The sequence below is a fragment of the Triturus cristatus genome, chromosome 7 (assembly GCF_964204655.1).
Source record: "Triturus cristatus chromosome 7, aTriCri1.1, whole genome shotgun sequence".
Taxonomy (NCBI): Eukaryota; Metazoa; Chordata; class Amphibia; order Caudata; family Salamandridae; genus Triturus; species Triturus cristatus.
The window spans coordinates 490,480,967-490,494,846 of record NC_140590.1 but is presented as its reverse complement, the minus strand read 5'-3'; the positions used below and the strand labels follow the sequence as shown (position 1 = coordinate 490,494,846).

At 46.0% G+C, this 13,880-nt stretch overlaps 1 protein-coding gene across 4 annotated transcripts in view; it reads right to left on the bottom strand.

The window, feature by feature from the left end:
* The window catches only part of MYH10 (myosin heavy chain 10), a 1,171,079-nt gene that overhangs the window by 386,233 nt on the left and 770,966 nt on the right, over positions 1–13,880 (bottom strand). For all 4 annotated transcript variants that reach the window (XM_085616842.1, XM_085616841.1, XM_085616843.1 and 1 more), the window contains 3 exons: positions 12,574–12,711; positions 12,224–12,347; positions 4,094–4,265 (listed from right to left, as the gene is read on the bottom strand). In XM_085616842.1, coding sequence (XP_085472968.1) covers positions 4,094–4,265; positions 12,224–12,347; positions 12,574–12,711 — 434 coding nt within the window. The remainder of the gene's footprint in view (positions 1–4,093; positions 4,266–12,223; positions 12,348–12,573; positions 12,712–13,880) is intronic.

The window sequence follows — 13,880 nt, the reverse complement described above, 5'->3', positions numbered from 1 at the left end:
AGAGTGTGTGCCGCCTTGTTTTTGAATGTAATACATGGCCATCATGTTGTCTGTGTGAATGAGGACTGCCTTGCCTAAAATCTGTCTTTGAAAGGATTTTAGGGCTAGAAAGATTGCTAGTAACTCCAGATGGTTGATATGGAGTAACTTTTGTTGCGGCGTCCATGTGCCCTGCACTGTGAGGTGGAATAGATGAGCTCCCCAGCCGGAGAGCGATGCGTCTGTTGTTAGTATTATTTGTGGAACCGGGTCCAGGAACGGTCGACCTTTGGAAAGGTTTGTGGTGTTCCACCACTGCAGAGAGCGATGGGTGCGACCGTCTACCAACACCAGATCTGTCAGTTGCCCCTGGGCCTGGTTCCATTGGCACGCTAAGCACTCTTGGAGTGGACGCATCTGGAGTCTTGCATGGGGCACTATGAAAATGCAAGAGGCCATCATCCCTATCAGTTGCATAAACACTCTTGCTGGAAGGGAGTGTCGAAGTATGAATATTTGACGCAAAGCCTGAATGCTTGCAATCCTGGCTGGATTGAGGTAGGCTATGGCTTTTGAGGTGTCTTTGGTGGCACCGAGGTATTGCTTTATGTGGGATGGTGTTAGCGGGGACTTTTTGTGGTTCACCGTGAAGCCTAGTTGGTGAGGTAGTTGGATTGTAGTGGCGGTGTGGTGTACACATTGGTTGTAGGACGTGGCTTTTATCAGCCAGTCGTCCAAATATGGGAAGACGTGAATGTGCTGTCTTCTGAGGTGTGCCGCCACTACCGCTAGGCACTTGGTGAATACCCTTGGTGCTGTTGTGACCCCGAATGGGAGCACCTTGAACTGGTAGTGTTGCCCGTCCACTACAAATCTGAGGTACTTTCTGTGAGCATGGTGTACTGGAATGTGAAAGTATGCGTCTTTCAAGTCCAGTGTGGTGAGGAAGTCGTTCTGGGAGAGGAGCGGAAGCACCTGCTGAAGCGTTACCATGTGAAAATGGTCTGAATGTATGTATGTGTTTAGGGGCCGGAGATCCAGAATAGGGCGTAGAGTCTCGTCTCTTTTTGGTATTAGAAAATATAGGGAGTAGACCCCTAAATTTTGCTGATTGGCGGGAACTTGTTCTATTGCCTGTTTTTGTAGGAGGGAGATTACCTCCTGTTTTAGTAATGTGGAATGTTCTTGTGACTTTGGGCGTTGCCTGGGTGGAATGTTTGGGGGGTAGATGTTAATTCTAGGCAGTACCCTGACCGAATAATTTGGGTCTCCCATTTGTCTGAGGTAATGGTCTCCCAGACCTGAAGGAAATTTTGTAGTCTGCCCCCGACCGGAGTGGGATGGTCTGGAGGGAGCAGGGGGAAGTCATTGGGTAGGCGGTGTGGCAGAGCGGGCGGTATTTGTTTTGCCTCTGCCTTTATTGTTATTGCCCCTATAGCCGCCTCTTTGATAACCCCTTGTGAAGGTGTACTGAGTGGGGGATTTGTAGGAAGTGGACGCGCTATCTGAGGAGTAGCCTCTAGACGTACTCCGAAAGGAAGAGCGGCGAAAGGAGCGCCTAGGAGGGTGTGACTGCAGGGCTCCCATAGATTTCGCCGTATCAGTGTCCTTCTTCATTTTTTCGAGGGCCTCATCTACCTTTGGGCCAAATAGGTGTTCTTGGTCAAAGGGATGATTTAGGATGGAGGCCTGTACCTCAGGTTTGAAACCTTGTATTCTCAGCCAAGCATGGCGACAGAGGAGGACGCTAGTATTAATGGCCCTGGAGGCTGTGTCTGCTGCATCTAAGTCACAGCGTATGGAGGTGTTAGTTATTGTCTTACCCTCTTGAATTAATTCATTGGCCCTATTTTTGTATCTTTCGGGGAGGTGGTGCTTTATGGTTTCTAATTCATCATAATGCGCCCTATCGTATCTGGCCAATAGCGCTTGGGTGTTGGCGATACGCCATATATTGGCTGCCTGTGACGCAGTGCGCTTTCCTGACGCGTCCAGTAGCTTTGACTCTTTGTCCTCTTCCGTGCAGTGGAAACTACTAGGGAATCTAGTGGCGCTGGCCCTTTGATATAGGCAGGATCTGTGGGGGCAGATTTGTACTTTTTTTCTATGCGTGGGTTAATTACCCTGGCCCTGACTGGGTCCTTAAAAACCTCTGGCACATGTTTTAACACCCCCTTGAGCATAGGTAGTATGGAGGTAGACCTATGTGCGGAATCAAAGGTGTCGAGGAGGAAATCCTCCTCCACTGGGTCAGTGTGTAACTCTACCCCGTGATAATGTGCCGCCCTCTGAAGTAGGTGGTGGAAACCTAATGAGTCTTCCGGTGGAGATGGCCTGGAAGGGTAAAGGCCATCTTGTGGGACATCTGGAATATCTGGGTTATTGTAGTTGTCCCATGGGTCCGGGGATCCTGTAGGGGTGGGGTCTTGGGGCACATCCCCTGGATCGTGATATGGGTCCCCCTGATCATCATCGTCTGGAGACGGGGTCGGAGAGCGATGAGGTGGGGGTGGAGAAGGCGGAGGGGGCGGAGGTGGAGAGGGTGGAGGAGGTGGGGAAGGCATTCTGAAAGGGGAGGTAGCAGAGTCCTTCCTCTTTGCAGGTGGAGGCGGAGCTGGTTTGTCCAAATGTCTCTTTTTGGAAGAAAGTGCCAAATGTCCAGTTTTTGGATCCTTGGTAAGAGTTTTTTGCAAGGGATCCGGTGTAAACAGTTCCTGTGACAATGTTTGTTCCGTCGGCGCCGAAGTTTTCGGGGCCGATGACTTTTTAGGCTTGTCCGTGCCGTGCTTAGCACTGGGCTTGGGAACCTCCGTTTTCTTGGTCGGTGCCGAGGTGTGCTTCGGCGTGGAAGTGTCGGTGCCGAGGGCATTATGGGGTTTGGTCGGTACCGAAGATGGCGTCGGTACGGAAACGCTGGGTTTCAACACCGAGGACTTCGATGCGGAGCTCGGTGTCGAGGTAGAGTCCGGTTTCTTTTTCGGTGCCGAAGTGTGTTTCTCGGCACCGCTGGAAGGCTGGCTCAAGCCCGAGCCGCCGGAAGGCTTATTTGGCTTCTTCACCGGGCCCGAAGGTAGGGTGTGTGAAGCAGTGTCTCTGATCTTGCCTAGGCCCGGAGGAGAAGGCGTGACCGAAGCCTTTTTGGGTGTCGGTGCGGGTGTGTGTGTGTGGGGGGGGGGGGGTATATTACTCACGACCCTCTGCACCGGAGTGATGTCCTCCACATCTGAGTCGTTGGCTTCGGAAGCACTGACGAGGTCCTCTTCTGTGTGCTGTTGTCCCGGATCTTCGACGTCGTCCCCGAAGATGTCGACTGGAACGGAGGTCGAGGAGAGCGCCATGTTTCGTCTGGCTCTTCGATCCCGAATAGTCTTTTCGACCTGAAAGACTTACATGCCGGACAGTCTCGAGCCTCGTGTTCAGGGGAGAGGCAGAGGTTGCACACCTCATGAAGATCGGTGTGGGGGAATTTGGACCCACATCGAGGGCACTTCTTGAAAGGAGTTCTTTCCATCAGCCGGGACCGGAGCTTGGGTAGGCCCGAAGGCCGCCGTCGACGACTGGAATCGAAGATTTATCGATGAGAAGATGATTGAGGAGATCTATCTGGATCTGAACAATACCGCGATGAGTGAGGATTCAGCTTCGATCGTCGAACTGGAAATGTTCAGAACCGGAGCGCGAAGATTACATCCGAGCCCGATGGCGGAAAAAAAACAATCTGAGGATGGAGCCGAAGCCCATGCGCAATACGATCCAAGGGAGGAGTCACCAACCTCGTGACTTCCAAAGACTTTCCAAGAGGAAAAACAAACTGCAAACATCCGGGCTTAACACCAGATGGCGATCTATGCAAAAGTGTGTAATCTGCAGCTCATATGCCTCGAACATAATAAAATGGGACAAAACAATGTGAAAGACAACTAAGTATGATAATAGGAGTTATTCTGTTTTCTACCAGAGGCTCAATAATACTATCTCAGAACTGGACTCGCAAACTAAACTGTATTGCAAAAGCTAGCTCCATTGTAGCACAGACTGGACGTATTTATCTGCATAATGGTGCCCAATGATAAGGTAAATGGCCATCATACAATTTTTTTTAACATCACCACACCTTGCAAGGGCAGCTTGAAGCTCCTCTTCCTTCTTGGCCAGTTGAATTTTCAGTTCTTCGATCTGGGCTTGCAACTCAGCTATTTGGTCCTGCAGATCAGACGTTTCTCCATCTAGTTTCCTTTTAGATTTCTCAAGTTCTTGGCGAGTTTTTTCTTCTTTCTTTAAACGTTCTGAAACATGAAAGATACAGAGTTGATTGCATAAGAGTGTTGACTGGTGAAACTAAATGAAATGTAGGTAGGTGATCCAAGGTTTTTAGATAGTTTCAAGGAGTCTAGACTGTTTGGGAACTGAGTATTATAGTGGAACTGCTCATACCAATGTTTCCAAAGAGAGACTTTAAAACAATAGATACCACAAGGAATGCTTTGTTCCTAAAGAAATGTAGCAACATTGGCCCCTTGCCACAGAAGGTAAATGCTACTTACCAGTATGCATCTGTTCTTGGCTTGTAGAGCTGCTGCAGTCACATTATTGCATTAGATCGCCGCCTAGTGTTGGGTCCGGATGTTGCACGTTGTTGTCTTGGAAGAGTCTTCGAGATCTCACGAGATAGGTGACTCCTCCCCTGGACTACAGTGCGCATGGACAGCTCCTCCATCATCAGATTGTTTTTTCGCCATTGTGGCAAAGATGGAGGATAGTAATAGAAAAGAAAGGTGTCCATGTAAATGTATCTAAATAAGATAGTACTGCAACTGTGCTCGGCACCAGGGAGGAGGGTGGGCATGTGACTGCAGCAGCTCTACATGCCAAGAACAGATGCATACTGGTAAGTAGCATTTACCGTTCGAGGCATATGAGCTGCTGCATTCACATTATTGCATAGACTGTATAGCACTTCCTCCTCTAGTGGTGGTTACCGGTGGCAGTTGCAGTAGTTTGGAAAAGTGTTTTAAGGACAGCCTGACCTACAGAAGCTTGTTGTTTGGCTTGCACATCAACACAATAGTGTTTAGTGAAGGTATGTATGGTAGACCATGTAGCTGCCTTACAAATGTGTTCTAAGGGGATATTCCCTAGAAAAGCCATGGATGCCCCCATTTTGCACGTGGAATGTGCTCTTGGGGGAATAGTTATGTGCGTTTAGCTTTTTGATAACATATTTGAATGCACTTAACTATCCATCTGGCTATCCCTGCCTTTGAGATAGGGTTACCCTTATGAGGTTGACAGAAAGACACAAACAACTGTTTTGTTTTCCTAAATCAGGGCTCGAAAAATCTGAAAAATGGTACTAGTCCTGCAGGTCTAGTACCTTGAAAACTCTCCTCGACCTAACAGTAACCTACTTGACCTCCGTCTCTGAAAGCGGAGCAAATGTGACAAGATAACAAGATTTAAAGGCATCTTTATTGCTCATTTGCTTTGTGAGCAATAAAAAAGGCCTTTAAATCTTGTTATCTTGTGACATTTGCTTCTTTTTCAAAGACAAAGGACAAAAGTTAGTATGTTTTCCTACCTAAAAATAGCTCGACCTCATTAAATTTACCTCGCAAATGCGAGCGGTCGAGTGGATTTGTCAAGCTCTGTAAATGGTTTAGTTCTGTCTATGTAGTAGAGTAGAGCCCTTCTGACATCCAGTGTGTGGAGTGCTCTTTCAGCTACTGACTGTGGTTTTTGAAAAAAGACAGGTAATTCAATTGATTGGTTAATGTGAAAACTAGTTATGACCTTTGGTAGGAATTTAGGGTTTGTTCTGAGAACTACCTTATTTTGGTGTTTTTGCATGAAAGGTTCTTGAATTGTTAGTGCCTGCAATTCACTTACCCTTCTGAGTGAAGTAATTGCTATTAGAAATGCCACCTTCCATGTTAGGAACTGTAATTCGCAAGAATGTAGAGGCTCAAAGGGTGGACCCATAAGTCTAGTAAGTACAATGTTAAGATTCCAGACTGGGGAAGGTGGAGCTCTTGGAGGGATCACTCTTTTGAGCCCTTCCATAAATGCCTTAATAGGTGGTATGCGGAAAAGAGACACGTGTTGTCTGTTCTGGAGGTATGCTGCAATAGCAGCTAGGTGTAATCTTATAGATGAATATGCTAGATTACATCTTTGTAAGTGTAGCAGATAACAAATTATGTTTTGGACAGAAGCGTCTAGTGGATTGATTTGATTATTTTGGCAGTAAATAACAAATCTTTTCCATTTGTTTGCGTAACAGGCTCTGGTAGTGGGACGTCTTGCCTCTTTGATGATATTCATACAATCAGGAGGCAGGTTAAGGTATCCGAACTCTAAGACTTCAGGAGCCAGATTGCTAGGTTCATTTGACTGGGGTCTGGGTGTTGTATCTCTCCATGGTTCTGTGTGAGTTGTTTTGGAGAGAGGTGTAGTCGTTGATGAGGGACGACCGAGAGTTCTAGGAGTGTTGTGTACCATGGTTGTCGTGCCCATGTGGGAGCAATTAGGATCATCGTAAGTGTTTGTTGCTTTAGTTTGCGTACCACTAATGGAATGAGTGGGGTTGGTGGAAAAGCGTATGCAAATCTGCCTGACCAGTTCATCCATATCGCATTGCCCTTCGACTGCGGGTGTGGGACCCTGGCGGCGAAGGATGGGCATTTTGCGTTTTCTTTTGTGGCGAACAGATCTATGTCTGGGTGTCCCCATGCTTGAAAGAATGGGAGTAAGACTTCTGGGTGAATTTCCCATTTGTGGATCTGTTGACTGTGCCTGCTCAATAGGTCTGCAATCTGGTTGTTTACTCCTGGGAGATGTTCTGCTAGAAGATGGATGTTTTGTGGAATGGCCCATCTCCATATCCTTTGCGCTAGGTGTGATAGCTGCAGAGAGTGTGTCCCCCCCGTTTCTGTATATAGAACATTGCTGTCATATTGTCCATCCGGACTAGGACAGTCTTGTTGGCTATGTGTTTTTGAAAAGCCTTCATTGCTTGAAAGATTGCCAGTAATTCTAGGTAGTTTATGTGGTGTATTTTTTGGTGCGGTGTCCATAGACCTTGCACTGTATGTTGAAGTAGATGGGCTCCCCACCCTGTGAGTGATGCGTCCGTTGTCAACACCACCTGTGGAACTGGCTCTTGGAACAGTCGAACGGACAAGTCTTTCGGCGCCGGAGCTGGTGCCGTATGTGTTTTTCTCGGCGCCGAAGGCATTTTTGGTGTAGGGAGATACGGTTTGCTCGGTCCCGAGCTACCGGAAGGCTTTTCTATTATCTTCGGAGCCGGGCCCGAGGGTGGGGCTTCCGAAGGGATGTTTCGATCGTGACGAAGGCCTTGTGGCGATGTCTTGACCGGAGCCTTTTGTGGGGTGATTGGGACAGGGGCATCGGTACTCACGTGCTGCCCCGCTGGGATTGGGTCATCTGAGTCCGATTCTTCGACTGTGACGAGCTGTAGGTCGTCCGAGTACTCGGCATCTGAGGGGTCGTCGAAGATATCGTCCGGTGCCGGTGCTGCTGCTTGTCGATGCATCGCTTGTCGATGGGCCCTTCGGTTCCTGATGGTCTTTTTGGAACGGAAGATTGCGCAGGCTGAGCAGTCTTCTTCTTTATGCTCCGGAGATAGACATCTGTTGCACACCGGGTGATGATCCGTATGTGGGTATTTAGCACCACACTGGGGGCATTTTTTGAAGGGGGTCCTTTCCATGGGCCCGAGGCCCGAGTGCCGTCGATAGGCCCGGAGGCCTGCGTCGATGAAAATATGAGAAATAAAGTCCTGTAAAGTTGTAGGGTATCGACTGGAGAGCAATCCCGTCGAGATCATTTGATTTGCTGTGAATAAAGTTCAAAACTTCGGAGTCGAAGTTGGCGTCGCAGAAGTACATCCGAACCCGATGGCGGAAAAAAACAATCTGATGATGGAGGAGCTGTCCATGCGCACTGTAGTCCAGGGGAGGAGTCACCCATCTCGTGAGATCTCAAAGACTCTTCCAAGACAACAACGTGCAACATCCGGACCCAACACTAGGCGGCGATCTAATGCAATAATGTGACTGCAGCAGCTCATATGCCTCAAACTGATTATTTATTTAAGTGCTTGAGCATGGGGTGTACAGTATCCATCACATCTCTTTTGTTCTACTGAGTGGCAACGCTCATCACTTGCCAATTATTAGGTATGAAGACCAACAACTCTACTAGGAAACTACCACAAAATGCAAGAAGCTAATACAAATTCTGGCTCCAGGATTTCATTAACTTTCCTTATTAAATACATAGGCACAAGAAATAGGCAAAATAATTCATTTAGTGATTGAAGTGGGAATGTGGTTTATAATTTGAGATTTACTGAAGAGGCGGTTAACTGAAACTGTATTTCTGTCTTTATATATGAATATTGCTCATGTTTTGAGCCATAAATAAAAGTATTTCATGAATGACCAGGCCAACACTTCATGCGCCCTGTAGGAAAATGCAAACCTCATGCAAGGACATATACATCAGCTAGTAAATATGCAAAGTTAATCATTTGAAAGATGCATATACTGTTTCCAAACTATTTATTCTGGTAAAATCACTGTTATTCTTTCTTGTACCCAGAGTTACACTATTAGAAGAAAAAACATTTTAAACAAGCATTTACAATGCAATGGTCTCGGCATTGTTAAAGTTAGAGCTATTGGCATTGCTCAGGACATTGTTTTTGTTTTTAAAACATTTAAAGAAACGGCATTGTTATTTACAAAGTCAATAGCTTAATCACTCTTAAATGCGAGACCTATTGCATTTGCACCCACACACAGAGACACACACCCAGAGCAACCCACACACAAATCGAGCCACCCACAGAGCAACCTGCACACACACAGAGTTACCCACACACAGACAGGGGCTTGTTTGGAGAGACAATGCTCTTCTCCAATGGCTGACCAGTATTTCAGAGGCCAGCCAATGGAGAAGAGGTAAAAAAAAAAGGGGCGGGTTCAAGCCCCACTCCTAACATTAAATCTCGGAGCGTGACTGTGCAAGCGCAGCCGTCGAGCCGAGACCTAAAAACCGCTTATATAGAGGGACTAGCCTGGCGAGTGCATTTAACGTAAGGTCTGAATGTACAGCAAGACACCCCAATGGTGCAATGTATGTTTACTCCATCAGTTACATCGTAGCATGGCCAACGTGAGTATCCCGGATTGCAGCCACTACAATCTGTGCGGGCTAGCCACATATTCTCTAGTAAACTGGGATCTGCTGCTCTCTTATGCATGTTGCTTGGAAGGCATCCTGTTCGTGCCAGAGGGTCCTGGTGGAACACCATTGCCTGAATACTCCTGTCCTACTGGTTCTCAAGTCCTTGCTTCGTTCAGGGAGATGCTTGTTACCTGTGCAACTCCTTCGCTAGCTGCTTAATTAGCAGAGTTGTTCCTGATCCTAAACACTGACCATGGTTTTTCAGATCTCTCTACCAAGTCCTGTAAAAGCCAATACCTGCTTTTAAATTATCTTGGTCTCATGCAGAACAGACAAGTGGGCTGTTGTTTCATTCAAAGCTAGTGTAAAAGGCTAAACATCAGCAATGTCTTTTTTGGCCATTCTAAGTTTCCAGTCTCAAGAAAGTAGTATCGAAGTGGCTAAAATGCGGCAGGTATTACCAACAGTTCAAAACGAATATTAGCATGCAATTCCACACTGCCCATCATTTTTTAAGCTGTATACAGTATATTTCCTCGTTTCTAGATTCCACTTCCCTTACTAGTTCCATCGTGGCCCTCCCAACCAGGGCCTCCGTTATATGTTGAAACTGCAGACCTACTTGAAAAGGCCAGGGTTGCAAAATTAATAGCAATGAAAGTCTCACAATCTCAGGTCATGATCTCAGGTCACAGAGAGCAGAGCGGCACGGGTTTATTCAGCAGTGCTACTGCCCAAGTTGCACAGACATCATTGATTAAAACAGAAAACCAATACTACTCTCAAGGCACATACAGCAGAAATGAGAACATCATAAAAAACCGTTATCAGCATATTTGATTAAATGCCTTTATAGGATTCAAGAAACAACAGCAGTAGTAGCAAGTGGACACTGACACCAAGGTAACCTCGGCATCAAGCCTGTGGTCCTGCCACCCCCGCTCTAACCTCATGCACCAAGAATGAAAGACAAAGAATGAGTGGGGGAGCGAGATGGCCACCTAGAGGCTGAAATCAGAAAACCCCAGAAATCCCCGCTTTCTTGACGATTGTGTGATCATGGATGCATTTTTTGATGACATTAAACCTCCGTTTTTCCCTCATCACAGAAGAGAGCGCCTTAAAATGTGTGCGTTCAGGGTGTGCGCTGTATAAAAATAAAAAACCTCTAGTGTTCGATTTAATAAACTGCAGCATTGCTCTGTCTAGAATACGATTCTAGGCCCTCGATAGGGCGGGCATTACAGTAGGCTTGCATTGGGCATCTACTGGCATTGTTTTCAGGGCGGGAATAGGGCATGGATGTTTCTAAATTCATGTGTAAAAACTATGAATGCCTCTCAATGCAGTGATATAATCCGAGGGCTGAAGTGAAACGCTACGCATGAGTAATGGACATTTACTTTTTGGAATTTTGAAGAGACTTTATCGTACTTTTAAATGTTGTTTGTTGCACAATTTACATGGCAAAAACGTTAAGGTCTCGGCTCGTGCACGAGCTCTTAGAGCCAAGCCAGACCCTTGGCTCGGCTCCTCCTCTTAATGTGTTGGTTCAACCACCTCTACACACAACCCGACCTGGCTCTCACTCAACCTCAGCACATACCCCACGAAGGACCATCTTGTTGCCCCCAGGAGATGCTCATATACCCTAACAATACCTCAGCTCCGTCCTAACGGCTCAGGACATACTTTTCAACCGACCCTTACAGACCCCAAACAGGCCTTGACTGAGCTGACAGACTTCTGTACAGACCCTAACAGGACCTCAGAGCCCTGCAAGGTCCGGTCTCACCCATCCCTTACTCTCCACCCTCTATCCTCTGTACACAAGCGGCGAGACATTCCTCCGCTTATAACAAACGCAATGTGAACGTGCACATCAGTGCACACAAAACAGTAACAACTTTTCCCCAAAGACACTAAAAAAACGATTTTGGTTCTTGGATTCCAGCCTTCTCACGCTCCACAGATATCACAAAACAGGTAGCGCTCCTTTACCTGCTGGAAAAACAGCCCCGGCCCCCTCATTAATCACCCGCCGCTGCACAAGATCACAATATGTTTTACATAACTGGCCCCGGCACTCCATCTCTGTCACTCGCAGCACAGAAGAAAAATACCAAACAGCCGCCTCTAGAAAACGAAAACAGGGCGAAGAGGAGCCCGGTTCTGGCGAGTTCCTGCGGCTTCGCCTGGAGAGCCGCCTCCTGTGTTTATGTTCTGGTTCAGGGTCCAGGGGAAGGGTGGCGAGGGGGCTCACAAAACCAGTTTCAGAGAAGGGGGGGCGAGGTGTGCTCCGAGATCTGTATCCTGGTGATAAATGATGCCCAGACGGTCTGACAATGGTTAATGTACGCTGCGTCACCGAGATAGCGTCATGAAAGCCCTTGTGCGTAATGACAAAATATATATATTTTAGGCCGCGACACACCTGGGCGGAGAGATATTCAATTAATCTCCCTCACTGTGCTTTTGAGGATGAAAGGCAAGGAACGGACGTCTGTGCTCGGCTTCCTGTCCCCAAGCACACCACTGCCTTTCTCCGAGGCGAAGCAGAAATGCCTCGGAGAAAGGCAGCGGCGGTTTCGGATTCGGGGGCGTGTTCTCCTCTTGCCATTGGCTGGAGGAGATAATTAGAAAAGTTGCAAAAAACACGCCCCCGAATCCGAAAAGGACGGGGCCTGTTTGGAGTGACGAACCTCTTCTCCAATGGCTGGCCAGCATTCAAGAGGCCAGCCAATGGAGAAGAGGGGAGAAGAGGGGCGGGTTCAAGCCCCTCTTCTCCAAGTCATTATATCTCGCGAGCGAGACTGCGCAAGCGCAGCCTTCGCTAGCCGAGACCTAAAAATCAAAACAAAGGACAATGGCAGACAACTGTACCCACTGTAGAGTCTGAAGCAAATAAAGAATTGTTGGCTCAGTTGCATTTCATTCATGTCGTCAGCAACACATGAAAAAAAATCAGAACACAACTGAAATTATATATTATCTCAGTAAAATACAGATTGACAGCATTCAACAACTTCCACACCTTCTAAGTCTGCAATCATCATTTCCTGCTTGTTTTTTACTTTTGCCAGATTTTTTGCCTTTTCTTCCTCCTCAGCCAGCTGGGAGGCACATTCTGATATGCGATCTTCCATTAGTTTCTTTTCCTAGTAAAAAAAGATACATTTAAAAATTGAAGTGTGGAACATAATACCAGTGAAAGCTAGTGCATATATAATCATTTTAACCATTAGAACCCCTTATTTCAAAGCTGGTCAAGTTCTTGATATCAACATCTGGGTAAATAACATCATATGCCATGTTACATAATTATTTATGTCAAGTTATGTTTCCCAAGTCATTACAGTATATGCATGTTATTCCATTACATACCTTCAAAAATTTAGAATTTTGGTCCTCTAGCAGCAAGATGTCTTCCTCCATCTTCTTGATCTTTCCTTCCGCAGTTACCTTTTCAAGCTGTAGCTTCTGGCGAGCAGCCTCCTCTTCATCAAGCTGCTCCTCCAAATCCTGTATAGAAAAATATTCTTAAAATGAAGTGTTCAAAACAATATTTCTGCACTGATCCTCCTAACGGTGTTAACTTCACTTAGACAATCAATCCTTGTGACCAAAGGAATCACCTTCAATTAGCACAACATTCTTACAAACTTGCACAGGCACCTCTTTGGCCTGACAGTGCTCCTGACAGTTGTTTTTTTTTACAAAAACTGGCTTACCACATTTAAGCTGTATAACGTATAGCTGATAGGTGGGCATTAAATACTGACTGGTATAACCCCATCCCCAAGTTGGAACTCCTTTTTTAGATTCCAAGGGCCTCTGCTACTGTGCTTTTACAATATCGCTAGACTTGTGTATAAAGCAGTCTGCCAACATTACCTGATGAACTGAACCTAGTCTTCCGTTAACTCAGCTGGAAGCATTGCAAAGAGCAGAATATTATTGCATAAAAAGACCTACACAAAGTCTACACCCTTTGATCTTTTCCACAATTTATTGCTTCATTTCCTCTGAATTGTATGCATTTTTTCTACCGATCTCCACAACCAACGTACACTACATATTTTAACCAAAAATGTATAAAAATACAAAGCTGAATTGTTATAACTAGAGCAAGCTCTACTCAACTTGAATCCATACCTGAAACACTTCTGGCAGCAATTTCAACTGCGAGTTAACTGAGACAGTTCTGTACCGGATATGAAAATAAACATTTGACAAAAAATGTCAAACTTTGCACTAAATTTGTTCTCTATGTAGGTTGGTGCTCAGACCTGGTCTATGCTGTTTCGACTCTATTCTTAACACTTATCATTTAGATTTGTCAGAGCACTAGAAGTTTTATGTGGCTACAAAATACAATTTTTTAAATTCTTTAAACAAGATTAATGCAGGCCTTCTTAAACTATGGTTCCTTTTTTTCACAGTATAGCACAGGCCGGATTTGTGGAATTGGATACTGTTAAGACACCAAAATCACTCCAATATTCACAATACTATTTACTTCTCAAAGACGACAACACACTAAACCAAAACCAACCTAACACCCCACTGCTAGTCTGCTTAAAAGGAACTGTGGGCTCCAAGAAGACAAAACAGTCTCAATTATCTTCTACATATACCTCAGGCATGGAAATACAATCCTTCAGATATCACAAGCTCAACTTGGTATAGAT